This window comes from Magallana gigas, chromosome 5 (genome assembly GCF_963853765.1).
Source record: "Magallana gigas chromosome 5, xbMagGiga1.1, whole genome shotgun sequence".
Classification (NCBI taxonomy): Eukaryota; Metazoa; Mollusca; class Bivalvia; order Ostreida; family Ostreidae; genus Magallana; species Magallana gigas.
The window spans coordinates 30,803,413-30,830,796 of record NC_088857.1 but is presented as its reverse complement, the minus strand read 5'-3'; the positions used below and the strand labels follow the sequence as shown (position 1 = coordinate 30,830,796).

General features: G+C 34.5%; 2 protein-coding genes across 2 annotated transcripts; one reads left to right on the top strand and one right to left on the bottom strand.

Moving 5' to 3' along the window:
* Positions 1-188: 188 nt before the first annotated feature.
* On the bottom strand, positions 189-27,372 carry LOC105338258 (protein timeless homolog). The gene is made up of 35 exons (XM_011443278.4): positions 27,253-27,372; positions 26,992-27,088; positions 26,661-26,814; positions 26,177-26,294; positions 26,012-26,074; positions 25,752-25,853; positions 25,477-25,517; positions 25,068-25,182; positions 24,741-24,805; positions 24,383-24,451; positions 23,978-24,242; positions 23,372-23,484; positions 22,980-23,084; positions 19,624-19,727; positions 19,452-19,530; positions 19,043-19,173; positions 18,761-18,920; positions 18,182-18,262; positions 17,854-17,951; positions 13,230-13,283; positions 12,250-12,319; positions 10,866-11,073; positions 10,380-10,522; positions 8,692-8,774; positions 7,675-7,795; positions 7,376-7,455; positions 6,825-7,055; positions 6,417-6,545; positions 6,093-6,161; positions 5,878-5,996; positions 5,408-5,685; positions 2,749-2,931; positions 2,134-2,363; positions 1,540-1,704; positions 189-530 (listed from the first exon to the last, which is right to left on the bottom strand). Exons 2-35 carry the CDS (start codon positions 27,077-27,079, stop codon positions 406-408), a joined length of 4,239 nt encoding a protein of 1,412 aa, XP_011441580.3. The 5' UTR covers positions 27,080-27,088; positions 27,253-27,372; the 3' UTR covers positions 189-405.
* LOC105338257 (leucine-rich repeat-containing protein 15) lies at positions 14,970-17,217 on the top strand. Its single transcript, XM_011443277.4, has one exon. It carries the CDS (start codon positions 15,084-15,086, stop codon positions 17,100-17,102), a length of 2,019 nt encoding a protein of 672 aa, XP_011441579.3. The 5' UTR covers positions 14,970-15,083; the 3' UTR covers positions 17,103-17,217.
* Positions 27,373-27,384: the final 12 nt, after the last annotated feature.

The following is a 27,384-nucleotide window of genomic DNA, read 5'->3' as shown; positions in this document are numbered from 1 at the left end:
AATGCCTTTTGAAGAGCAGTGAAAAAAATATTATAATGACGACTTCACATTCATCTAGTCATGCAAACATATCATCTTAAAAATATGTAAAATATGGAAGACAACATTGCTGTATTTTAGAATATTAAAGATACAAAAAATACAACCACATGCTTGGAAAAATTTTTGCAAAGAAAATAAAAAATACATATGTTTAATGTTTTATTTCATGACATGCAGATAAATAATATCCTTCTTTCACTGATTAATACAGTATTAAATACTAGTATAGAAAAAGCAATTCAAAAGTGAGATCTCACTTTATAAATATCGGTACCCCTATAGTGCTTTCTAGAGGGAGAAATAATTTCCACTTGTTCGTAAATTGTAGCTGTTAATGTTCAAGTTTCTTTCTCATACATCCTGCTAATCTTCCTCGTCGCTAGAAATGATTTTCCTCTTGTGGAGAACTTGTCGAAGTGGAACATGGTCATCCAGATCCGAATCGGAGTCATCCGGAGGTTGTGTCAGTAAAGTGGCCGGGAAAGAGGCTGCAAAACATTTGATAGTATAAAATTAAAAGGTTTTCAATTTTGTACAAATTTTAAACAATTGTGAAACCAAGAGTTTTGCATAACATTTTTAAATAAAGGTACATGAATTTTAGAAAAGCAGAATTATATACCATTCTACTACAGTTATTGCGAAGATCAAAGAGGTGCCACAGACATTATTTTCCAATATACCATGAACCATGTCAATTTCACGTGTTAGTTCCAGTCAAAACAATGTGTAATGCCTCAAATTTTTATCTTTAAGAGATCAATGCGGCTGTTCCTAGGACCTCCCTAGCACATTTTCACAGCATGTTTTTACATAAAATATAGTAGTAATAATATAGTAGTAATTATCATATTAAATTGCCCTTAAAATATTAGGAATGTGATTCAAAGATATTTTATAAATAAGTAAAGGGTATTAAAATCCTAAGAAAAAGTCTGTCGTCTGCATGTGATTTCTTTAATCGATACACATGTAAACATTACTAACAAAACCATTGGCGTTACACGAAACAGCCGTCAAAATGACCTAGATCGTCTCTCTATAGGAGAAACAATCTGTAGAAATACTGGACTGTTAGAAGAATAGAAATAAAGTTCTTATTTTCGTGAATGTTGCAGGATAACCTCCTTGGTCTCGAAATGTTTTTTGAAATATAAAAGCCTCGGCTAACACCTCTGCTTTTATATTTCAAAACAACATTTCTCGACCTTGGAGGTTATTCTGCAACATTCACGAAAACTCATACATTATTTCTATTTCTTAATTAAATTAAGCATGATCAAATCATTTTGCAAATATTCCATTAAAATAGGTAACCAAAAATCATATTTCCTATTTCAATTTGTGCATCCATACTAAAGAAACAATTACAGGGCTTTTTTTTCTAAAAATATTCTATATACATGTACACGCTGCCAAAAAATGCATTAAGCATCAAGAGAGAATATGATTGCATACTTTATAACAAAAACATCACACATTGATGTCAGTCTTTACCCGACTCTTTTGGTGATGGCTCTTTATCCTCCTCCTCTTCACTGTCGTCAGATATCAGCTGTCGTTTAGAGTCTGGTTTAGAAACTTTTTTCGGAGATGGCAAAGATTGTGAATCGTCATCAGAATCAAAAGATAATTTGGCTTTTTTGTTGGAATTTCTCTTACCTGAAATATACATGTACAAATACACATATTTTTTAAAATTTATTTTATTATTTTTATTTGTGATTCAAACGAGTGCATTTTCTTTTCATAAAGTTTCTATGGCCTAAACTTATCTTGAAATTCTCATTTAATTACAGTGAAATTGCTTCTTAATTAAAATATATTTTACACATAAAATTAAATAGACAGACAAACCCCATTATCTCAATCTTACAACAACTATAGCACACCCATAATATTCATACCAGAAATAGTGAAGTCACCCGAATTGTATTCAAACAACATTAATACATTTAATGTATTTAGTTTTTCCCATAACAAAGAATATTGCTGTTCTCTTTTGGTCCCTGTAAATGTAAATGTTGCTAACCTTTAACGGGGACTTGAATTTAACAGCATACAGTAGTACAAAAGTTACTTTATACTCACTGTTAGACACAACTTCATCTGCTGAATCATCATCAATCATCAGCCTTGGTTTTTTGCCCTCTGGGCTGGTGTCTGAGCCCGCAGTTCTGCTTCGCTTTCCCATAGAAACCAGTGGTACATCATCATCATCACTGTCAAACCTCAGGGGCTGGGTCTGCTGTTCTCCGTCTTCCTCTTCTTTATCTGGCTGGGAAAACGATTGGTTCTCTTTTTCACTGTCAGAGCCATAACTTTAAAGAAAATAGTTATTTAATAAGACAAACTTATAACAACCAACAAGATACATTTACGAATGTTAAAAATTAAACTTCAATACTCCAACCAGAAAAGTCTTGGATAAATGGGCATCAAGAATTATCATGTAATAACATGTATATGATAAAAAGTTTTGTGAGGCATTGTAGAAAGTCTATCTATTTCATAATCATTTAAGATTTGACAAAGCTCTAAACCTTTTCAGTATGTAAAAATATATTTACATGTACCAGTACATAATTTGTTGGCAGAGCCTACAATTAACCTGTATAAAGCTTTTATAAATAACTGCTAATACTTTTGTAAGTAGTTAATATGTAAATGATCAAATACTTTGAAAAGAAAACTTAGATTTCTGACCTTTTGTCACTATCAGAATCCAGCAGTCTTTTTATTCTCCTTTTCTTGCCGGAAGAGTAAACTCCCTTTTTCTGTTTCTCGGTGCTGCCAGGTGGCACTGTCCCAGGGACTTCTGTTTGATGGTTCCCTGCGAGGTCATCATCATCTATTGTAGTGGCAGGAACAGCAGAAGATGGAGAGTTTCTATAAAATTAAATCCATTCACAAATCATTAAATAATATAATTAACTGAATCGCATAAGAAATGGTTTCATAGTCCAGGTAAAAAAAGATTGTGCAATATGGAATTTACCCCTAAGAATGTTCCATACATCTTTATCAATAGTCTGTCCCAAGATATTTTTGATGCACCTTTTTTAAAATTGTTCTATTTCTATAAATACCTCTGGGTTCAAACCATGTTCATTCAATAGTATTAAAATATCCAAAAAATTTCTCTTTGAAACTCCCCCTCTGGCATGTAAGATTATCAATACACGGCTAAAAATAAAAAGTCTACGAGGATTTTACATTGCAAAAGAGATGAAGGTACCAGGATGATAATGTTGATAAATTGTGCGAGGTATTTCGAGTGCCTTCTGAATGGAGAAAAGATGTAAATATTCCCTAACATAAATCTCCATCAGAAATTGGTTTTCGTTTCTGTATATTTTCCCCGAGTGAAAAATGATAAAGTGTCAATAAAGATATCTTGGAAATTTTCTCTTTCATCAATTTTAATTGCACTTCTTTCACAGGTATGTGTATTTTTGTTAAAAATTGTCTAAATGTGCGGCATAAATATCCTGGGAAAGACTATAGAAATATAATTTATTCGAAGAAAATAATACCGGTAAGATGAAAACAAGAGGCCCAGGGGCCACATCGCTCACCTGAGCAACAATTGCCTTAATTCTGATCAAATTAGCATTACAGTATCAAAATATCTTGACAACTGAGTACAGTAGATCTTGCTAAAAAAAAATTGAAAATCTGCCAATTTTTATCCACCTCTTATTTTTTGGTAAATACCAAGCCCCTTTTGTTGTTGTACCTGTAAGAAGATTTTTTCTCTATTCCTATAACCCCCCCCCCCCTCCCCATTTCGTGGCCCCACTATTCTCTAGGGAATCATGGTTTCATCAAACTTAAATTGACCTTTAATCTCATAACCTGTGCTTTCACACTAAGTACTGAGTTTTGGACCGAAAACTTTCCCCGAATATTTTTAAAGATTGTAAAACTTGATCCCCCAATTGTGGCCTCACCCTACCCCCGGGGACCATGATTTGAACAAACTTGAATCAACACTTCCTGAGGATGCTTCCATTTTCATTTGAGTTTTTCTGGCCTAATAGTTTTTGAGAAGAAAATTTTTAAAGATTTTCTCTATATATTCCTATGTAAAACTTGATCGCCCAATTGTGGCCCCACCCTACCCCTGGGGACCATGATTTGAACAAACTTGAATCTACACTTCCTGAGGATGCTTCCACTTAAATTTGAGCTTTTCTGGCCTAATAGTTTTTGAGAAGAAGATTTTTAAAGATTTCCTCTATATATTCCTATGTAAAACTTGATCCCCCAATTGTGGCCCCACCCTACCCCCGGGGACCATGATTTGAACAAACTTGAATCTACACTACATGAGGATGCTTCCACTCAAATTTGAGCTTTTCTGGCCTGATAGTTTTTGAGAAGAAGATTTTTAAAGATTTTCTCTATATATTCCTATGTAAAACTTGATCCCCCAATTGTGGCCCCACCCTACCCCCAGGGACCATGATTTGAACAAACTTGAATCTACACTACCTGAGGATGCTCCCATTTTAATTTGAGTCTTTCTGGCCTGATAGTTTTTGAGAAGAAGATTTTTAAAGATTTTCTCTATATATCCCTATGTAAAACTTGATCCCCCAATTGTGGCCCCACCCTACCCCCGGGGACCATGATTTGAACAAACTTGAATCTACACTACCTGAGGATGCTCCCATTTTCATTTGAGTCTTTCTGGCCTGATAGTTTTTGAGAAGAAGATTTTTAAAGATTTTCTCTATATATTCCTATGTAAAACTTGATCGCCCAATTGTGGCCCCACCCTACCCCCAGGGACCATGATTTGAACAAACTTGAATCTACACTTCCTGAGGATGCTTCCATTTTAATTTGAGCTTTTCTGGCCTAATAGTTTTTGAGAAGAAGATTTTTAAAGATTTTCTCGATATATTCCTATGTAAAACTTGATCCCCCAATTGTGGCCCCACCCTACCCCCCGGGACCATGATTTGAACAAACTTGAATCTAAACTACCTGAAGATGCCTCCACACAAGTTTAAGCTTTACCGGCCTAATAGTTTTTGAGAAGAAGATTTTTGAAAAATACCAACAAATTTTCAAAAATTCTCAATTATCTCCCCTTTAAAAAGGGCGTGGCCCTTCATTTGAACAAACTTGAATCCCCTTCACCTAGTGGTGCTTTGTGTCAAATTTGGTTGAAATCTGCCCAGTGGTTCTTGAGAAGAAGATGAAAATGTGAAAAGTTTACAACGACGACAACGACGGCGACAATGACAACGACAACGACGACAGACAACGGACAAATTGTGATCAGAAAAGCTCACTTGAGCCTTTGGCTCAGGTGAGCTAATAAATTGTCAACAAGGATGATTCAAATCAGCACCTCTTTTTTTCTCTCCTTGCTAGGCGACCATCCTCTTTATTCTGCTTTCTCTTTTCCGCCATTTGTTTGAGCAAATCCTCAAACTTGCTATTCTTTTTAGCTTTCTGAACTTTCTTTTTCTTTTTGTTTTTTTTCTTGGCACCTTTGGCTGTTGCTGTTTGCATGACTTTGATTTTATCTGCAGACTCTGGTTGGTCATTCTCATCCAAGGTTAGGCCAATCTCCAGGTTCCTTAGATCTTGAAGCACCATTTCTCCTGGGATTCTCCAAAACGCTTCCTGTAAAATAAGACCAAATATTTCATTTCTTTTCAACTGGACATAAACATGTATCACCTTTTTGAATAGGGTAAATACTCCATGACTAATTTGAATTGGTAGTGTCATTAAACTGAAATGAATACCAAAATGGTGATTCATGCATCTTAAATCCTCATAACAAAGTGGCAAAAATGAAAAGAATAATTCTACCTGCTCATTGGCGGGTGAAGTGATTCCAATATTGCGGAGAAAGGACAGGAACATTTCATCTTCCATGGCGGTTTCATTTTCTTCTGTGAGAGGAACAATGGGGACAGAGACTGTATTATCTGTAAGAAAAGAAGTTTATGAATTATCATGTATTCAACCTGATATAAAAATCTAATGAAATATCCCACTATTGAACGATAACCAAAGCAACTTGCCTTTTTTCTCCTTATCATCAGCTTTTCTTTTGATGCATTTTTGAATCCACAGAATTTGGTCTTTGTAGCCTATTTTAAAATTCAGAGAGAACATTACCTAATATGTAAAACAATGTATTTCCCACTTGCCAACAAACAATCAAATTAAAGATTTTGAAAACCTTATGCACTTAATTTTTGGTAAACAAAAAATTAATTCTATTAAATTTTTCTCTTTCATTTTCTCAGTCATTACTCTAGATATTCTTAAAATATAGTTCATGCCTGTTTGAAATGTACCAAAAAACCTTGTTTATATTTAAAAATACACATAAACATGTATACCTTTCTCCACAAGTTGGGAAATCACTACAGTCATGTTAGTGACATCACCCACTGTGTTTTGCTCTTCATCCTCAACATCGCTCTGGTCGCCTTCATCTTCCGAAGAGGAAGTTGACTGAGCAGATGATTCTAAAAAACCAATGTGATAAGTTGCAACAACAGCATAAGTAATAATGCAATAACATCTATATACACTCCTATATATTTTACACAATAAAAAGGTGAGCTGAATTTTGCTTTGATTTTATGTTTGTTTGCTATTGACAAAAGATTTCTCTTTTAAATCCATTTAAAATTTTGCTTGAAGATTTTTTCATGACTATATGAAACTTGTTTAACATCAGCTATATGTTGCACCCCAAATATGACCTTGAGCAAATTTAAACCTTTACACAAATTTTCTTTTACCATCACTAGATTCCCCTTGGTTTGGCCCCTCCTTTCCACTTTCCCCACTGCTCCAGTCATCATTGATTGGCAGGTCACCTTCTCCAGCATCCCAGGGATTCTTGGGCTTCCGTTTCCGTCTTTTATAAAGGTCCTTTCTATCTGACACAAGGTCAAGGGCACACAACTTCTCAATGACCTTGACCTTACTTCTTTTCTCTGACATGTTTGATATGATGTTTCCAACTGGATCTGTAATACACAATGAAGGACAACATAAAAAATAATAAAAATTCCAATGACTGAACATCGTAATTTATAGATACAAAGATAAAATTGTGAAGTTTTGAGAACGAAACCATTTCTTTTTGGACAGACACGAAGTTGGAATTATATGCAGTCCTTTTCAACTCCACCTTATGTAAAAGTGGAAATGTGCAGGTACATGTAATGAACATTTTATTCCATGGAATTGTAACCAGGTACCCAGTCAAGAAAGATAAATCCAATTTTCTATGATAATTTAGGTAGAAGTTTGAATTGATTCAAGATACTTAATACTCTTTTCTTACCATCTGTACTTTTAAATCTGTCGTACAAGTTTCTCAATTCAAATTCTTGTTCTTCGTTCCAGCCCTTCACTCTTTTTGGTCTGCAATGGCAAACAAATGAATCGGCTAAACAAAATTCCATGATGGCATTTTCATTCACCCATGTTCTTACCCCGAACCCTAGTTAATTCTTCTTTCTTTTGAGGTCTTTAACATTCTATTTATATTTGAGGTCTTTAACATGCTCTTTATATACCATACTTTCTTTGATGAAATTATTATTTTTTTCTAACATTTTAACTTAAGTTTTAATTTCTCACCCGTTTGGTCTTTTCAGGTCTTTAGCGCTCTCTATCAACCCCTGTTTCTTCAGTTCCCTAATGATCTGCCCTCTCGTTTTAGACTGGTCACTCATGTCTCTCATGATGTTCTCAATGACATCTACAACAAAATGTAAAAAAAAAAAAAAAACCACATGAAGTCACAAAACAAGAGAAAAGCTGTCAATGTGACAGCAAACCGGGTTTTCTTTTTTGTGAACTGTATCCATAATCCTATCAACACGTATCCAGTGAAATGGAGTACCCTATGTGCAACATTTTGCCAAAATTTGACTAAGTTCAAAAGCTAGTATTTTTTTCATAAATTATCGGAAATCAAAATCCTAGCAATATGCACACCTCTGATATATGTACAATTGATCTGCAAAAGAACAACTTCCTATCTTGAGAACTGTAGGAGGAGTTATCCGTACAATGAGGGTACCCTATATGCAATATTTTGCCAAAAAATGACTAAGTTCAAAAGCTGGTATTTTTTTCATAAATTATCAGAAATCAAAATCCTTGCAATATGCACACCTCTGATATATGTACAATTGATCTGCAAAAGAACAACTTCCTATCTTGAGAACTGTAGGAGGAGTTATCCGTACAATGAGGGTACCCTTTTGGCAGCCGCCCGCCCGCCCACCCGCCCGCCATTTTTACCATTTTAATAACCGAATTTTTCTGTTGGAAAACCCGGTTAATAAATTGTTCTTTCCATCATTAATGTGGAATCATTAGAATTCATGGTGGCTCAAATTTTTTGCTTTTCATCGGTAGCCCTACCCCATGAGTTTACATCCTTGTCGAAAACTAATTTAGAAAGAGTTATCTTTCTTTCTTAATTTGAAACCTAATGAATCCATGAAATTACATCCTCACAAAAAAAAGCTATAACCCCATAATCCCCAAAAGTTGGCCCCAACAAATTCAAATTAATTCAACACATCTGTTATCAAATGAAAATGAAAGTTCACATGACATTTGGCAATGACATAGCTTATCACTTACCCCCTTCCTCTGTGGTGCTGTGTTCCTCAAACAGACGTCGAAGTTCCATCTCTTGATCTTCTGACCACACCTGCTTCACTTTTCTTGGTTAAATCAGAAAATAATTGTTGGATCAAAAACCAATTTAAATACATTTATACAGAAGACAATTCTTCAAGAAATGTGATTTTGGAAGTGAACATGAAAAAATACTCAAGGGCTCAAAGAAGGCATATCGATAAGAATACCAGTACCTAATTCTTGCAATCCATGGGCGCTGCCATATTGTTAAAATCATTACCTCCCTGCTGCTGGGTTATCTTTAAGCATTTAAGAGAGGGCAGCACCGATGCTGATGTCAGTGAGACTGAGACACATACATGTAGTATTTTTACAGACCCTTGGTAACGAAGTTAATATGTCGTCATCAAAATAAGAATTAAAATTTTAAATTTTAAAACAGGGTTTTTGGAGAAGAATTTTGGATCTCATGATAATGCATTCCAACCAGCAGTAAATGTTACATGTATCTAGAGTGGAATGTCCCTGGATCAGTGTAATTGTATTTAGTTTTTCTTGCACTTAAGGAATTTCTTAATTCATTGTTAAGAGTTTGAACATAAATTAACACACATGGTGCATTGCTCAGTTTCCTAATTTTGACATTGTGTCTTAGTTCTGTTTTCCTTCTGCTAGCATAAACTGAACCAGCATATGTATCATCAACCTGCTCTGATGTGAATATGCAAAATAAACAAAGTCAACATTTAACAGAAAGTTGATGTCCCATTCATACAAAAATAATTCACAACGTATGGGATGCATAAACAAATAATGTTCTAAAATTTCAAGCATCTGCAATGAATAGTTGCTGAGAAATTTTTGACAAAAATTTGTTTGAGAATTTAGGCTAAAAATAAACAAAGTCATCATTTAACAGGAAGTTGACGTCTCATTGGTACAAAAATATATTGAACCATATGACATACCTAAACAAATAGTGTGTTAAAATTTCAAGTATCTGCAATAAATAGTTGCCTCGAAATATTTGACGAAATTTTTTTTGAAAATTAAAGCTAAAAATTAACAGTCATCATTTTACTGGAAGTTGACATCCTATTGGTACAAAAATTTGTACCATGATACATGACACACAGTTTAACACATGAAACACATGATACAAATATTGGTATAAACATAGACCTAGTCACCAGCAGCTATGTGGCTTATCTATGTCAGCAAATTGATGCATGCTGGGAAAAATGGATTATCTCCATAAACATTTCCAGAGTGTTAAATTGATAAAATCTCATGATAGAAAAAAACCAAAATATTACCGGCCTCATTATTAAGTTTCAAAAGGCTTTTAAAATTTATCAAGCAACAAATATATTTTTTTGTGCACTTCCTTTAGCGATAAGAGGAAGTTCTTAATACCATATGTTCAAGATAACAAGAAGCACATGTGCTCGTATTTCAAGGGCATCAAACAAAATGAATCAATATTACTTGTTTTTTAGGCCAGATATTTCTTAATCAACACAATTTTTATGTATGCTAAATTGAAATTGAGTTATTTCCCTTTTTTAAATGGTAATAAATTGAATGATGCTGCAGCATTTATAAAATACGGCGATTGTGCTTCACAAAATAATAAATTTTCTTTAGCCTCAAGGAACATTGTGGAAAAGGTGAGATTACAACTGTACCCTTGATAAGACCCGTAACCGTCCACTATCTCTGACGCCTCACGGTGCCCCTTCCAGAACAACATCTCCATGAACACCTTCTTGTTCTTCTCAGCAACTTCCACAAATTGTCTGATCACATAGGTAGCAAATTTGGTAATTTCCTTTAAAAAAATAAAAACAACAACAAGAACATCAAATTCATTTTATACATCTACAGGTAAACATTTTGTCACAGAGCCTATTCATGCATTCATGCTTCAAAGTGATCATCTTGAAACTTGTATACTGCTGAAATGAAGCTGGTCAAAGAATTGCACAAACATGTACATGTTTCATCTAACAGGGTATTGACAATTTGACCAAGTTTCAACTTGGACAGGACAATTTACAAGTATCATCCCCCTAATCCTACCTCCATAATAATTCTATTCCAGTCAAATTAATTGCACAGTATTTTATACACACTACATCAATGATTTAGCAGTTATCAAGGGATACACATACCTGGTATCTCTCTGTCTTTGCAAGGGGAGACAAAACAATCTTCTGAAACACCCTAAACAGGGAGGCCTGGAACATCATTCCCGCAAAGCCCAGCTCCACACTGAGGCGGTGCAGCATCTTGATCACGCAATGGTTTGTGTGGACCGAGTTCTTCTCATAGTCCGCCAGTAATAGCACGTAAGCTTTTAGAATTTCTGGCTTCCCAAATCTATAGGAGCAGTAAAACAATTTCTTAACAATTTGTTTGAAGGGTTCGTATCAATATTGTGTATGTCAAAATCAAAACAAGATATCTGTGAGCCAATGTTCACTAGAAATATACCCCTGCTCTAATGTGAATATACAAAATAAGCAAAGTCAACATTTAACAGGAAGTTGACGTCCGATCGTTACAAAAATATATCCCAAAGTATGGCATGATTAAACAAGAAGTGTCTTAAAATTAAAGCATCTGCGATAAATGGTTGCTGAGAAATCGGACAAAATTTGCTTGAAAATTTTGGCTTATAAAATAATGTCATCATTTAACAGGAAGTTTAGGTTCGATTGGTACAAAAATATATCCCAACGTATGGCATGCCTAATTAAACAGTGTGTTAAAATTTCAAGCATCTGAGATGAAGAGTTCCCGAGAAATCTTTGAGGAAAATTTCTTTGAAAATTTTGGCTAAAAATAATGTCATCATTTAACAGGAAGTAGAGGTTAGATTGGTACAAAAATATATCCCAATATATGGTATGCCTAAACAAACAGTGTGTTCAAATTTCAAGCACCTGCAATGAAAAGTTGCTGAGTAAAATGTGACAGGAATTTTTGTTATGGACAGATAGACAGAAGGATGGACAGAAGGACAGACAGACACACAGGGTAAAACAGTAATACCCCTTCTCTTTTGGAGTTGGGTATAATTAACCCTTATGCATTAGTCATCCATACAATTTGAATGAAAATGTATAGTTTAAGAAGTATCTTATTCATAATATACTGTAAACCAACTTTCATTCAAGAGTGAGAAATTTTCGCGAGGTTGGCGAGATCCTTATTCTCACAAATAATCTCGCCGCGAACCAGTATTTGTTATATGGTTGTAATAAAAAAAACCAGTGTGGATAAAGCTTGGTTGCGAAAATTAGTCGCCGCGAACCAGTTCATCTCAGGTAAATTGTGAGTTGGTTTACAGTATACATAAATATATACAAGGAATATGGATTAAAGAGCTGGCAAATCGCCTATATTAATTGAATCCATAAAAGTGTATAAGTGTAGGCAATGCTTCCTTAGTTTTAATGTTTTATTTTATTTTCTAGGTTGCCACATTAATTTCTTTATGATTCCCTTTTTTACTTTTACAATATGTTTAAATCAATTGCAGACATGTCTTACTTTGCTAGAAATTCTTTGAAGTTGAACTCTTGTTCAGCACATTCTATGGCAGTCCTCTCCTCCTCTTCAACTATAAAGGTGATTTAAATCTTTAATGAATTTCTGGTAAAATTTTGCAACATTTCACATTACATTTCAGTGATTATTTCTCTCACATGTCATATGTGTTCCTTATGACATTTATTTCAAAGTCTGTACTCATAGCCAGTAAATAAATGTTATATATTCATAATAGCACAATTCCTCTATAAAGTAATTCATCTTTTTTCCACCTACCACTCATTATAATAACAGGGCTGTCTCTAAGATCCACGGGGGCGGCGGGCGGGGAATTCCCCCACCTATAATGCCTTAGTTACCTAGCTATTATTGCATTTCAAACACAGTCTAGCTATAAGCAAGACCCCCAGACCCCCCCCCCTTCTACTTTTTTATTTTTTCCTTCTACTTCAATTTTTAGAGACAACCCTGAATATAAACCCACCCAATGTCAACCACACTTGACTCAGAAGTTATGTATTATCCAATTACAGTAGAATAAACTTTAGAATGTTTATTATGCAAACTGGTACACCCTCACTTTAAAGAAGCATGGCATCTTGTTTATAACTCTACAACTGTCCGACACTCAAATGTTGCTTGATCATTAGAAATGCATTACTAAAAAAGCATTGTAAACAGTAAAATTAGAAAAAATTAGAAAAAAATAAAATTTGACCAAAATTGTGACCATGCCCCTTTAAGCTTTGTCACAAGATTACTATGATACTTGTTACTAAAATTCTAAAGCGCTGTAAGTCAATGCACAATTGTTCACTTTACACGCTCTATACACTCATGTCCACGTTTTTACAGAGTGACATTATACTAGTATATACATGTACTCGAGGGGTCATCATACTGAATGTGCCCCCTTAAAGCTTCTAAGAATATTTGAGATTGTAATTTCTAGTGAATTGTCTCAATACTCATTGACCTACTTTCATCTTCAAGTTCTTCTTCAACCAAATCCATGGATGGCTCTGTTGTTGGCCCTGAAATGAAAAATTTCTATTTAAGAAAACTATAGCATTTATTTAAATCGTATACAATGTACTTACAAAAAGTACACACTTTTTCATTCTGTATCATGTAAATTTGCCTAACCATGTGTAATAAGCCCTATAGGGGTGCGAAATAAAATTACACACCCTTCTCCAGTTCTTCGGTTGTTATTACTGTACACACCCCGCTCTCCAGTTCTTCGGTTGTTATTACACCCCCCTTTCTGTTAATCATAGGCTATTACGATGTAAAGTTTGCTATATGTCTTTCAACTCCGATGTCCAAGTATGGCATCAAAAAATTATGCGGACATCAACTTGGTATACAAACATATAACACAGATTTTCAGGAAAGTTTATAAGAGATGGAGTATCCACACATTGAGCAAATTGTAATCATTCATCACAGTCATGATGTTTTTAATTGTTTCTTTGATATTTTCTATAAGTTATTAAATATTATAAAAATCACGACCTTGGTTGCCGTATATAACTTAAGCCCTCAAGCTTAATGGCTCTTTGGCTGATATAAGGCGACCTCAGGCTCCCCCCCCCCCCCATCAATTAAATTTAATGCTAGTACATTATGTAATTTTGCACAGTACCTATGTGATTGACCCCAAATGTACCGGTAGACAAATCAACAAATCAGAAGTGCCTAATGGTGGAAATGAGCATCATGGTTCTGGGGTATCCAACAAATACCTAGGTAAATAGCTGTATCTAATTACAACAAAAATCTTCTACAATTTGGTGTCTTTTACTTAAATTATAAATAAAAAAAATCTCATCAAATATAAATTCATAATTCGAAAAATTTCAAAATCCAAAGAATAAGGTCGCAACTAAGGAACATATTACAGTACTTAGTCTTGTAAGATTATAAACATCCACAGCCTTGATCCTGTAAATTTGTTTATATTTTGAATCTGTCAAAACCAATTAAATCAAAGTCAAGGGAAGGTTTATCTGACTTAAGAAGAGGTAAAAACAGGATGCTGTTGAAATCTGATGGTTTGGTCCTCAGTATAGCACGCCTGCAGGAAGTACAACGGAGAAGTCTGCTTCATTAGTGCAACAAACTCGGGGTTTACTCTAGTCGTCAACACGGCTAGCATTAAAGAAGTAAGAAACCGCCTTTTCTACCAGTTAGCCATGAGAAAATTTGCCAGAAAAATATTAGTACCGGTATACCATCAATTTGTTGAAAATTGGGTATAGAAGAAAATTACCTTGATAATTATGAATTTAATGTATTTCAAACATGATGGAATTGGTTTTAAAAAAAATACACATTATACTGTATTTTAAATTATGCTACTTGTTTAGTTCTTGGCAGTTCCTAATCGTCTTATTAGGTCTTTTTGTATCCAAACACTTATTACTTACTTAGGTCTCTCGACTTCTGTGAAAGTCAGGAGTCCAAAGTTTTAATCATCAGATAAATTTCACTCTTTGTAATTATTAAAAAAAACCTTTTTTTATTGTCGCAACAAAGAAATAAAATAAAAGTAAAAATTACAGTCACGACTTTCTTTAACAACCATACAATCAAACATGACAAATTTGTTTCCTGAATGCTTCTAAAACACTTACAAATGTTTGACACACTAATTTAATGAAGTAGCACTTGGGTTGCACAAGAAGTTCCTCTCTTGGGTCTCTTGGGTCATTAAGATTTAATTTGAGAACAGTTACTCGGTATAAACACATTTATGAGAAAACCATGGTATTTGGTCATCTCCGTCAACAAGTACGCGTGTAGTACTACACTGCCAGTGTTTCTTCGGTATGGCAGCTATCACCTACTTTGTGATCTGTGGATTACTGTGTACGTTTGTCCATGGTTCGAAGTGTCCGACAGACTGCCACTGCACTTATGATGAAGTCGATTGCTCCCAAAACCAACTGTTGGAGATTCCTTCGGAAATTCCATCAGAGGCTCGGACGCTTAAAATGAATTTCAACCAAGTGAGTGTTTTGGACATAATGATAACAATTCCCCTTCAGCGGTTGGTGGTGTTGGAGCTACAGAGCAATCTGCTTCATAATATAGGAGCAGGATCCCTTATGAGAATGAACAAACTGGAAAAACTGGATCTCACCGACAACTCTCTGAGAACACTCAGTACGAACACATTCTTCAGGATGCAAAGCCTTAAGACTCTGATTTTAAGCAAGAATCATCTGGTTGATATCGATGATGCAATTAATAATCTTCCTGCCTTGGAACTGCTTGACCTGTCTTGGAATAAAATAACCGCCTTGTCAGCTAGATCTTTTAAATTACTACCTAAACTTAGAATGCTAAAGCTAGGTTATAATGCCATCTCCTCCATTGACACGGACACATTCACAGATCTGACATCCCTCCAGTCGCTGGAACTCAACAATAACCCACTACACAGCATTGATGGAGTCTTATCCACACTCCCTACTCTAAGAATGCTAAATATTAAGAATTGTTTACTCGAACATTTCCCCAAAGAATTGCCAGAGTCAGTTCTATTCATTGATGCCAGTGAAAATAACTTGACAAATATAGGACAGGACATTCATCACAATGCAGTAATTCTGAGTCTTAACGACAACGACATAACAGAAATAGAGGATGGTGCTCTTTCACAATTAACGAAATTAAGCAAGTTGGAGCTCCAAAACAATTATCTAACAGAGTTGCCAAAGATTCCTCCTTCACTTCATTACTTCAATATTCAAAACAACCTAATCAGTGAACTGGATTCTATTTCATTACCTGAAAATTCTCAGCTTGAGGAGTTTTATCTGCAAAGAAATCTAATATCCAACATAACTTTAGGGACTTTCAGGAAAGTTACTTCCCTTAAAAAGCTAAGTATAGGAGAAAACCTCATTCAGAATATGAGCTCAAAGTTGTTTTATAATGTGTCTAGCCTTTCTTATCTCAACATTGACAAGTTACACCTTGTGGAAATGTCTGAAGATGTTTTTGATAACCTTGAGAACCTTCTACAACTGTCAATGTCAGGAATCACTATAGCCCAAGACTCAGTCAAGGGAAATTTCCTTCGACCTCTATCGAAATTAAGTACTTTAGATCTCAGCCACAGTCCTACTTTAGCCAAGTACTTGTTAGAATCTTCTGCGATGCTGAGAAACCTGCGATTTATAAGTGAGTTGAACCTAATGTCTAACAATCTCACCACCTTACCAAACCGCATAATGGGTAGTCTGCCTCATATTGAGGAACTGAACATCTTGGATAACAATTTCCATTGCGATCAAAGATTAGTATGGCTAGGACAGTGGATAAAATTTGAAACCTCTAAGTTCTCCGACCCAGAAGATATTGTCTGTTACACACCACAGGAACTGAACGGTCAAACGATAAGTGAACTTAAAACATCAGACTTTGTCCCAGCAACGACTCCTTTACCAGGCCTCGGTACAAGTTTTCACGCTGTGACGTTTTTTCCAACGGAGAAACCCCTGGGTCCTGATAGCATGTCCAATGAGCAGACGGTGTCCTTGGCAGCCACCAACACTCAGTTCATTGCCCTGACAGTTTCAGTTTCTGTCTTCATTGTTCTGGCAGCTATAGCTTTCGTCGTATTTCACATCTGCAGACAGACTCGATGTCTGGACTATAACAGATCCACTGTCATTAATCACCCACCCCCTGTCAACTTTTTTATTTCCAACGAGGAAAATGCCCCAGTTCCTCCCCCACCCAGGCTGACGCGCGAAGATCGGTGCTCAGTGACCTCACAGACATCAAGGGACATAACTAGTGAGGAGCAGGGGGTCAAAGTGTATACATGGAGTGGGTAGCTTGGTTGTATAATTACACTGTTATTTACCGGGTAATGACATGTCCAATATCAAGAATGAAATTTAATTCAATTTTTTTTTATGCGAATAAAATAAATCCAACATGAAATTTTCATGGCTATTGATCTTCATTCTTGATTCTTCGGAAATTACTGGATTTCTTCAATCTCAGAATGAAAAACGATTTCGAGATCATAATGATCTTAATCATTTAGACAGTACATTTTGTTAACAAGTACTCAGTAGTTATTGATTAAAAAATGCATTGGCGTCATTTCATTTCATAGGGCCTCATGTTATTGAGTGGGCAAAAACAACTTATATGGACATTTTATTGTGTATTATAGAACTAGGGGCATTATTTAATGTAAACAAAAGATAATACTAAGTTCATGTAAGTTTAAATTCATAATCATGTGACATCCAGGAGACCTGGCAATGTTTCAGCTTTAATAACAGTTATGATTTCAACTTCTTTACATACTTCACACAGTATTTCACGACAAAATTAAGCTAATAGAAGAAATAAAGAGGACCATGCAGTTTTTACAGTGAAGTGAAACAAAAAACCTTAAGCAGGCTTTTATCTCATAAGCGTTAAGCAGAGCAAAAGGGATCAATGGATACAATACTCATTTGGTAGGCTAGGTCTAACATGACACTTTTCGCAGTCATAAACTTTTGAATAAAGCTCTTTATCTCATACACAGAGGTTAAGTAGACAGTAAGGGTCAATGAATAGAATACTTACTAGGTAGGTCAGACATGAAGATTTCTCGCACAGCCATGAACTCTTCCTCTGGCCCAATGTCCTGTGCTCCAAACTGATCCCTCTCTGGCCAAACCTCTCTACAAAATGCCACACATAAAATCAAAATACAAACTGAATGTCATCTTTCATAACCATTTGCCCTGTATTTACTCAGAGATCTACATTACATGCAGTTGACCTGTAAATGATGATATACTCAGGATAAAAACTGTCTCACATATCTTTGGTGAAAAGATACATATATGTACAATTGACTGATGATCCACAAAGGCATGCATTTAGAGCTAACTAAGCATTTTATTTTTACCTGGCTGCCCTCAGCAGAGCCAATGCTTCTCCAGGGCGCTGATCTCGAAGTGCATCCTGGATTCGAATCAAGGCATCCACCCTGTGTGACATCAAGAATCAAAATTAACACACTGGACAGACTTTGAACTGCTCTTACTTTATACACATGTAACTAATTACTGTGGAATCATTAGATTTCGTGGTGGCTCAATTTTCGTGGAATTCGTGGGTACCTTGCATCCACGTATTAACATCCTCCACGAATTAATAAATTAGGATAATAAAGTCATATATCCTTTGTAGGTTTAAGAGAATACACGAAATTTCGTCCCCACGAACCTGTAAAACTTAAGCAATCCACGAAAATTGGCCCCCACGAAATTTAATGATTCCACAGTATAATCAAATAAGTTTATATTAATTATTGTCCTCCTTGTATCCAGGGCTCCTGTGCTTCATTTTATTGCAGTGGCCAAAGGCTGTTAAAATTAGGAAAATTTTCAACATTTTACAGATACTGGAAAAATTATTCAATATAAAAACTCTTCATATTTTGAGTCTCTAATGTTTGGTTTCATCTACAAGCACAAGGTGTTACCTTTGATGGTCAATATCTACTTCTGATGCCGCATCAAATGGAGCGACATCTGTAGGCAGTTCCCCTCTTCCCTGTATCAAGGAGGACAACTCTCCAGAAATGTCATCCCATTTGTCCTCCAGTTCCTCAGGAGTAGGCTCCCTTGGCTGGTCAGGTGCAGCTAATGTCAGGAAAGAAACAAGAGTTATAACAAAGTATATAATCGATATAGATAAAAAGATTCAAAATATTTTTGTAAAATTCACCATGATATTAAACGGGTACAAGCAGATCATAAAGCACCTTTAGGTTTAGTTTTTTTCTTTCTTTTGGCTTTCTTCTTTTGCACAACAAAGTTGGAACTGCCTTTGGTCATTTTTTCCAGCATTTTTAGAAACAGATGAGTGGTTTCCACTAAATCTTTCAAAAATGACCTGCAGAGCAATGAAAGTGTTTGTAACATGCAAAAATAATCTAAATGAATCAGCTGCACTAACTTGTATGCATCATTCAATGCTAGCAGATGCATTTACACCTACTGTTCAATATACATGTACCAGAATAATAATATTCACATTGCAAGAATATTTAGTTTAGTTCAACACACTTCCTAGCACCTACATGTATACAAAGAAATCTTTACTGATCTTTAAAGATTGTGTAAGAAAATATTTGAACTTGTCTCATAAATTCAACAATCAAATACATTTACCTTGACTGGACACTTTCATTGAACTTTCTCAGCAGAGTCAAAAAAGTATCTCGAAACTCCATCATATAAAATATATTGTCTGCAACAAAAACAAATAATCATAAAAAAAAACCTCTTTCACGAAAAAGATCATCAAATTACAATTCATAAATATAATTCATCAATGACCTACTTTTGATGACCTTTGCACTTTCCACCAGCTGACGGTTGCCAGAGCGATCCATAGAATCTAGGGTCATCAACAACTCCTGGTATGCTTTTAAAGCAAGGTGTACCCTACACAAACAAGAGGCCCATGGGCCACATCGCTCACCTGAGCAACAATGGCGAAGTACATTGACTTAACACATTTAACGGTCAGACGCAACCTATCTTGCGTTCCATTATTTTCTATTTTTTCCTATCTCCACAATGAGAAGATTTCCACCAAGTAATTCCATAATTATATTTTCCTGTTATATGATACTTTTTTTTATTTAGATATAAAGTGGTCAATTGAAAATATATACTATGACTTTATTTATAAGCATTCAAATGCATTTTGCATGCTATTTTAAGGAAAATTCTAAATATTATAGCTCTAAAAATAGCCTGGTAATAAACCTTCAATTTTTGGGGATTAACAGGTTTAAATGTTAATAAATAAGGAATAATTTATCAAGGAAAATTATATAAAATTGAGGAACGTCTCGTGTGTCCTTAAATAATTATGAACAGTAAAATTTAATATTTAGCAAAGTTAAGTACCATGATAATTTTCTGACCTAAAACTCAATATTTTATAAAGAGGTAGGGGTGAAAATATATTGTGATATATTAATTATATATAACACCGGTATATTATTTCCTACAGTTTTTGCACATATGTGAACAGTATTAGCTCATTTAAGATAAAAAAAAATCATATATTTCCTAAGACGTATATCAGCACCCATTTTGGGCCTACCTTATTGTGTGTAATCATAATTTGAACATTTTGAATCTACACAATTAAAGGATGCCAACATTTTATTTCATTAATATGTTGTCTTAGAGGCCATGCAATGCATATTTATTTTATATGATGAAAATACTGGAAAAGGTAGTTACCATTTACCTGCAATATTTCTTGTTTCAATTGGTAAATTTGTATTTATGAAAAAAAAATATCGAACTTAAATTAGTGAAATTATCATTTTCCACATCTAAGTGAATATTTTTAGTGTGTTTATTTAAGATGCCAAGCTCTATGAATATACCATGCAGATGAGATACATTTCATTTTCACAGCTGATATCTCATATGTGAAAGTTAACAAAGATTGACGGACAGAGAATCGCCAGCTAGTCTGGAAGGCAGTACGCAGTGTTTGAAATCTGTGGCAAAAGTTGCTAAGGCTACAGTAAAAAACTTAATTGGTCTTCCCTTAAATAATTGTTTACCTGATGTAAACTTGTGTGACGTTTAATATCCTTACTCACTTGATCGATGAAAACATTTGACTGGAAAATGTTATCACATGATGTGTTAAAAAGCTATATAATTTACTATATTGTCAGGCATACAGGTATCAGTTCTGGTCTAAGGCCCATTAATTATTTCATATTCCCTCAAAAACAACAAACGACTACAAACCAAGATGATTTTCTGCTGCAATATTTTCTTTAAAATAATGATAATGCACGGATATCCTCATAATTATAATGTGTCAGAACTGTTAAAAAGAAGTTTTTATTTACTCGTTTGAAAAATACCAAAATTGTTGCAGATTTCAAATAATTTATCAAATGAGAAAGGACCCCAGAAAGTAGTTATAGCACATCATCCTTTTGATTTTTCTGTACACAAGTATATAATGTTTAGCAAGACAATTCCAATGATCAACAAACATTTCAGCGTCAGCCGTAGAATGACAGGCAACTTTTAAAAACTTATTCAATTTGTTAAATTTCATTTTATTTAATGCATTCATACATTAAATAAATAAAATGTTTTGTAATTGAGTTAGCCAGGTGACACAAAATCAGATTATGCACTGTGTATTTTGGAGAAATTAGTCCTACCCTATGACCCAATTACAACAGTTTTTAGTTTTGAAGATAACTGTAAACAAACGGTTTTGCATTAAATTGGCAGAGTTATTAAATAATTACAAGTTACCTTCTAATTGTAGTATCAACAAGAAATGTAATGATTATCGATTGTAATTTTCAATGCACCGTATATGTGTTTGCATCACCCGTATTTATAACCTCTAAAGATAAGACAGTCGCAGGTGATTAATCACATCAGGGTTTAACTGAGGCTGTGAAAACGTCTTTTCAAATTCATAAATTTAACATCTTTTTATTGTCTTTGGATTTAATTTACACGATTACTCGGAATACATGGCTACTTCAAATTCTCTTTCGGAGGAAATTCCGATCAAAAATCGATTATTTTAATCAAAGTCGCTCCCTTGTTTGATCCTTGTTGACACAATTAGAAATTAATAAACAATAAAAACAAAGGGAAATGCACTTTAGTACGTTGTTAATGCATCAGATTTTATCATTTTCGCAGGTAAACAATCAACTGCCTATTTACCGAAGTTTATGTTCCAAATACATGGCGATTGTTTCCCAAGTAAAAAGCAAAATGAAACGAAAAATTCAAAACAAACTAAAACCACCCTCACAAGTGAAAATGACAACGCGTTGAAATAACTTCACAATAATCGGCACCAATGTTATTTCCATGTTTCATAGATTATATTCGCACGTGAACTGTTGCACAACAAACTGCCAGCTTCAAACAAAGAACCTCGTTTTCGAGATGCGGTAGACTGGCGATGCCTGTCATAAGACCAGTCTATCACAATGAATTGCCAGTCTATGTATATGGAATAACGAGCCATTCTTTCTTAGTATTTTCGCAAATATCTCAAATTTGGAACAGAGTTCGACTATAATTTTTGCAATTTATATTTTCCTTTCCCTAAGGATGATTTATGCTAAATTACGTTAAGATTAACTCAGTAGTTCTTGAGAAGAAGATTTTTTAAAATGCACCCCCCTTTTATACAGTTTCAAGGTTTTCTCCGCTTTGAATACAATCTGGCCTTTTATTTTTGCAATTTATATTCACCTTCTTATAAGGATGATTTGTGCCAAATTTGGTTAAATTTGGTCAAGTGGTTTTAGAGAAGAAGATCAAAATGTAAAAAGTTTACAGACGGACGGACAGACGGACGACGGACAACGGGTGATCAGAAAAGCTCACTTGAGCTTTCAGCTCAGGTAAGCTAAAAACAGAGTAAGCTTGCCTGTTTGAGACATGTCACAGAGAAGCTCATACTTTTGAGATGATTAGTATTTCAAATGTATTACAATTAATCCGTTTACTGTTTTTGACAGAATGCAGCTTCTAAAATACATCAGTGAATGTCGTGCATATATGAATTGGTACATTCAGAACTACACTAAATCAAATCTATGCAAAGCTGTTGGAAAAAAAATTTACCGTAAATTATTGAACGTGCTAAATTTAATATGTTTACAGTATCTTTACCTTTTAGCCCAGACTTTGGCCTCCTTCTTTTCCATCATGATCATCTCGTAGTACTGGAAGAGCTGTACCTGGATGTAGTGGAAGGTCGGCACAGACATAGTCTCACTGGAAGAAAAAAAAATAATTCATAGATATTTTTTACAGAAATAGTTGTTCTGTGAACCATCGTTGTTTCAGAGCTCAACTCGATCAAGAAAAAAAAATTGAGATACATATTCATTGTATTCAACATTCAAACATTTGAGATATCAAAGTTCAGCTGCATCAACAACTGACGAGAACAGTTGACATGTACTTACATAATCATGTACATGTACTGCACCCCTCAATCAATGTCTCAAACACACTACACAAATGTTTAGAGACATTCTCCAGGACACAAGGGGCCTCACCTGACAAGCTCCACCTGTTTGCTGTGTAGTCTACAGAACTCCATGAAGAACCGCATGGACCACAGATAATACGTCTCATCATGGTCCTGGGCCTTCTCCCTGTTTAAAATATCCTGGAAAGGAAACCACAGTATGGATTGATTATTCATTGATGCATTTAATATTAAGATAATTCAAAATCAGGCTGGTTTTATTTGATTTTGATAATATCTAGGTACAGTGGAACCTGCTTTATCTTGACACTCATCCCTAATCAAATTCTCTAGATTTTCTAGATTGATGATACGTCGAAATAATTGTATCCTCTTTATTACAATATTATACATTACTCTGTTAGTTAAAAGTGTCCAGATTACTGATACCTCACTGTACATCAAATGAAATGGACAATCACATCAAAAAAACATTTGTATAAATATTAATATTCTCTTACAATTCTTTTTAACACCACTAACCTTAAATTAACATTGACATTGCCAAACAATCTAACATGTAACACTAATTCATAACTTATATACAAAATTCATAGACACACTCTTAATAAAGTTCCATCATTAGAAGGTCAAAATAGCTTCAAAACAGCTACCAAGAAAACAGCTTCAGTACCTTGACAGCATACATAAGTGGATTGTAGCAGCTCTCCAGGAACTGGACACAGAATTCCTTCAGCCCAAGTCTGATGCTCAGAGTGGAACGCCGCGTCAATTCCTGCTCTTTGATTGGCTGTCGATTCTTGGCTTTCTTCTTTGGCTTCTTGTTGATGTCAAACGTTAGATTGGACACATCCTTCTGGTTCTTGTGGAAAATGACGTCTCTGTCACTGATGGATTTCATGTTCTGCACGACATACGTACCGCCAAATCGAGAATGTCTGTGTATATAGATACATGTAAAATACATAAAAGGTTAATATAAAAAAAATATTCACATGACAGAGATTTCAGTAACATTTACACATGTATGTAGATTAGACATCATTGAAAAAAAAATATTGAAACTTTCACTGTATACCTGGTGCTAAATTTCATCAAGCTGGCCCTCTTTTGTGCCTTCTCCTGTTCCAGAGCCATCTGAAGTTCTCTAAAGAGGAAATAATATTAGATAAAACCTTTTAAAGATGCATTAGTATATACGTATACCTGATGATATTGCCTATAAAACTGAAGAGTCATAGCAATTTAGATGTTCAAATGAAGACATTATAATTTCCAAAATGATTTCGTTTCAATATATATTGTATACGTGTTCTACAATCTTTCAATCTTAATGACACCCCAATAGGTTAATTTTACTCTATGATATTAATCTTACACTAATATCTGAAATTAAATCAAGAATACAGACATAAAGTGATGTTTAGTGCTTTCACCTCTCATCCTTCTCTTTCTCTGTCATGGACCGACTAACTCCAGCAGTTGCCAGCATATCAGGAGTCTACAATAACAGCAACGAATTGTACATGTGAAACAACTGTAAATAAGTTTTGGGACACTTTGTTCAAAATATCTTCATGGTATGATTGTCTGGTGCCTGGTAATTTCAAGAACAGGTTTGAAAAACTTCACTGTTTCAAGTGAAAAATGAAAAATTTAAAGTTCTCTTGATTCAGATTGCAGAGCATGATGGGTACTATCCAGATTCTTAATGACTAATGTACGGAATGCCTTCAATTGTGTACATAAAGAGTTACATGTACCTGTTCTCTAAACATCAAAGAGACAATCTCTAACACATGCATGGAGAAATTCCTCTCATCTTCTGAACTGGCAATGTAAAGGAGAAGGTCTTCCAAACCACTGCAGTGTATAGCCCTGGAAATAAATAACAGAGAAATGAGCATGCAGATATACATGTTTAAGTACACTTTTTCAATTTACACATTCAGGAATATAAGTTTTCTCTGACAGACAGAATCCTGAAGAGATAAAAAATAATTTTTGAATTCTGTCATGTACTAGTAATTTGCTTCAAATCAATGCCTAATGATGATTTTTTCCTCTCCAATTGTTTTCCTGAGTCATTAAAAATGCATGTACATATAACATTTTTCTTGAATTAGCAAAAATAAATAAATAAAATGAAAAGTAATTTTATTTGATAATTACCAGATAACTTGATCATGAACACTGGCATCATCATCCGTCCTCTAGGATAAATAAAAATACACATCTTTAAAATATTAAATGTTTTGCAAATATCAAGACAAAGTTCACTCTTCATGTAACAAATACCTATTTGATTATTCCATGTACTTTAAAAGTTTTGTAAAGCACAACAAGGACCTAGTAAATGTTACATGATCAAACATCTGTGCATAAAACAGAAAGCAGCAAAAAATTGATTTCAGGATTGTGCATGTGCTGTAATTACAAAGACTTGCCTGTTCTCTGTCCAAGTTTGGTGGGACATGGAGAACATTCCTGATCAAGATCAGCATCCTCTCTATCAGAAGTCTGTCCTCCTCCTGTCTGTGCTCCCAGTCCTATCAACATAGAATACAGTTTATCAAACAAACACTTCACATGTACCCTTTTCCTTTTTCTTAACAACAATATTTAAATGTTTATTATTAATCCATTGGCCATCCAACCCCTTTCTGAGTCAGTGAAAATTTAACCGATTAAATTTTAAAAAAAGTACCAATTTTAAAAGGTCTCCCATTTTTCTTGTCAAGACTCCAAATAATTCTTCATCAACAAAGACCTGTAAAATGCAAGCATGAAAATTATAATGTATCAGAAGGAATTTTTTTTTTTTTTAACTAAATATATTCTTTGTGACACTGTTAATCATGGTCGTTCTAACCTCTTTATAGCTCTGTAACTGGGACTCAATCTCAATGTAATGATTTCGAAGTGTTTTGTCCTCTGGGATGTGGTTGTTGAAACACAAAACTGCAGGCTGGGTCAAGTTAACTAATAATCTAGTTAACATAAAAATAGTTAACATCATAAATATTGAATCATATACTGTATACAGGGTGGTTATCGCCTTTTGAACCGTTTTCAACCATCTTAAAATTCACCATGACACAGTTAGAAATAGATACTCTTTCTAAATAACAGTTACTTTAAAAACAATTAATTCACCCAGTCTTGAATTCAACTGCTGAAGAGGACAAAAGAAGCAAAAATAAAACAGGGGGAATATTTCCCTGTACACAGTATCATATCAAAACCATTCAGTTAGAATGTGCTTAAATTACTAAATATTTCAAGTGGCCCTCACTTTCAACGTCTCAGAGATTATCATTCAAACAATTGTGCTCTTTTGCATCAGCAAGTCCTACCTGATGACAGCTTCAAACAGGACTCTGTCAGTGTGGTACTGCTTCAGGATAGGAATGATATCTTTCTGCAAAATGCAGGCCTCCCCTAACTGTCTCCTAATGTCACAGGTTTCATCCTCCCTTTTCAAGAAGCGAATAAGATCTTTGACCGTCTCTGTAAAAGAAATACTACCAGTAATGATAAACAAAAGAATTTGCTATTAATTCTACATCAGTAAATTGTTAAACAGGTCAGGAAATGGTATTTTAATTTTTGTTGTAGCAGTAAATTTGGAATATCAAGTTTCTGTATAATTGAGTTGTACTGTATATCTCAAATTGAATATCATACCTAAACAGTCTGGTTCTTTCACATATTTTTTGCCTTCTTGGTATCCAAGGGCACTGCACGTTGCCTGTAGTTCCACTAGCATCACCATGATCGGTTACTGCAATGCAATATCAGTATAACTATAAAAGCTGAAGCCGCTGAAGATAATGATATTGCAGCGGAACAGGAAGATCAGAAAAGATCGGGATATTAAAAACCATATAAAAGTTTTAAAATGGGTCACCGTGTGATTATACTTAAATTTTAATACTTTTCTTTTACCTCTTTGTTAATTTCAATCTGTCATTGATGTATCCACCTGTACAAAATGTAAACAAAAATCGCGGGAAATGAAATGTAAGTCTAGTTCATTAAAACTCTTTTACTCCGTCAGAAATAAATGATCCCGATGGC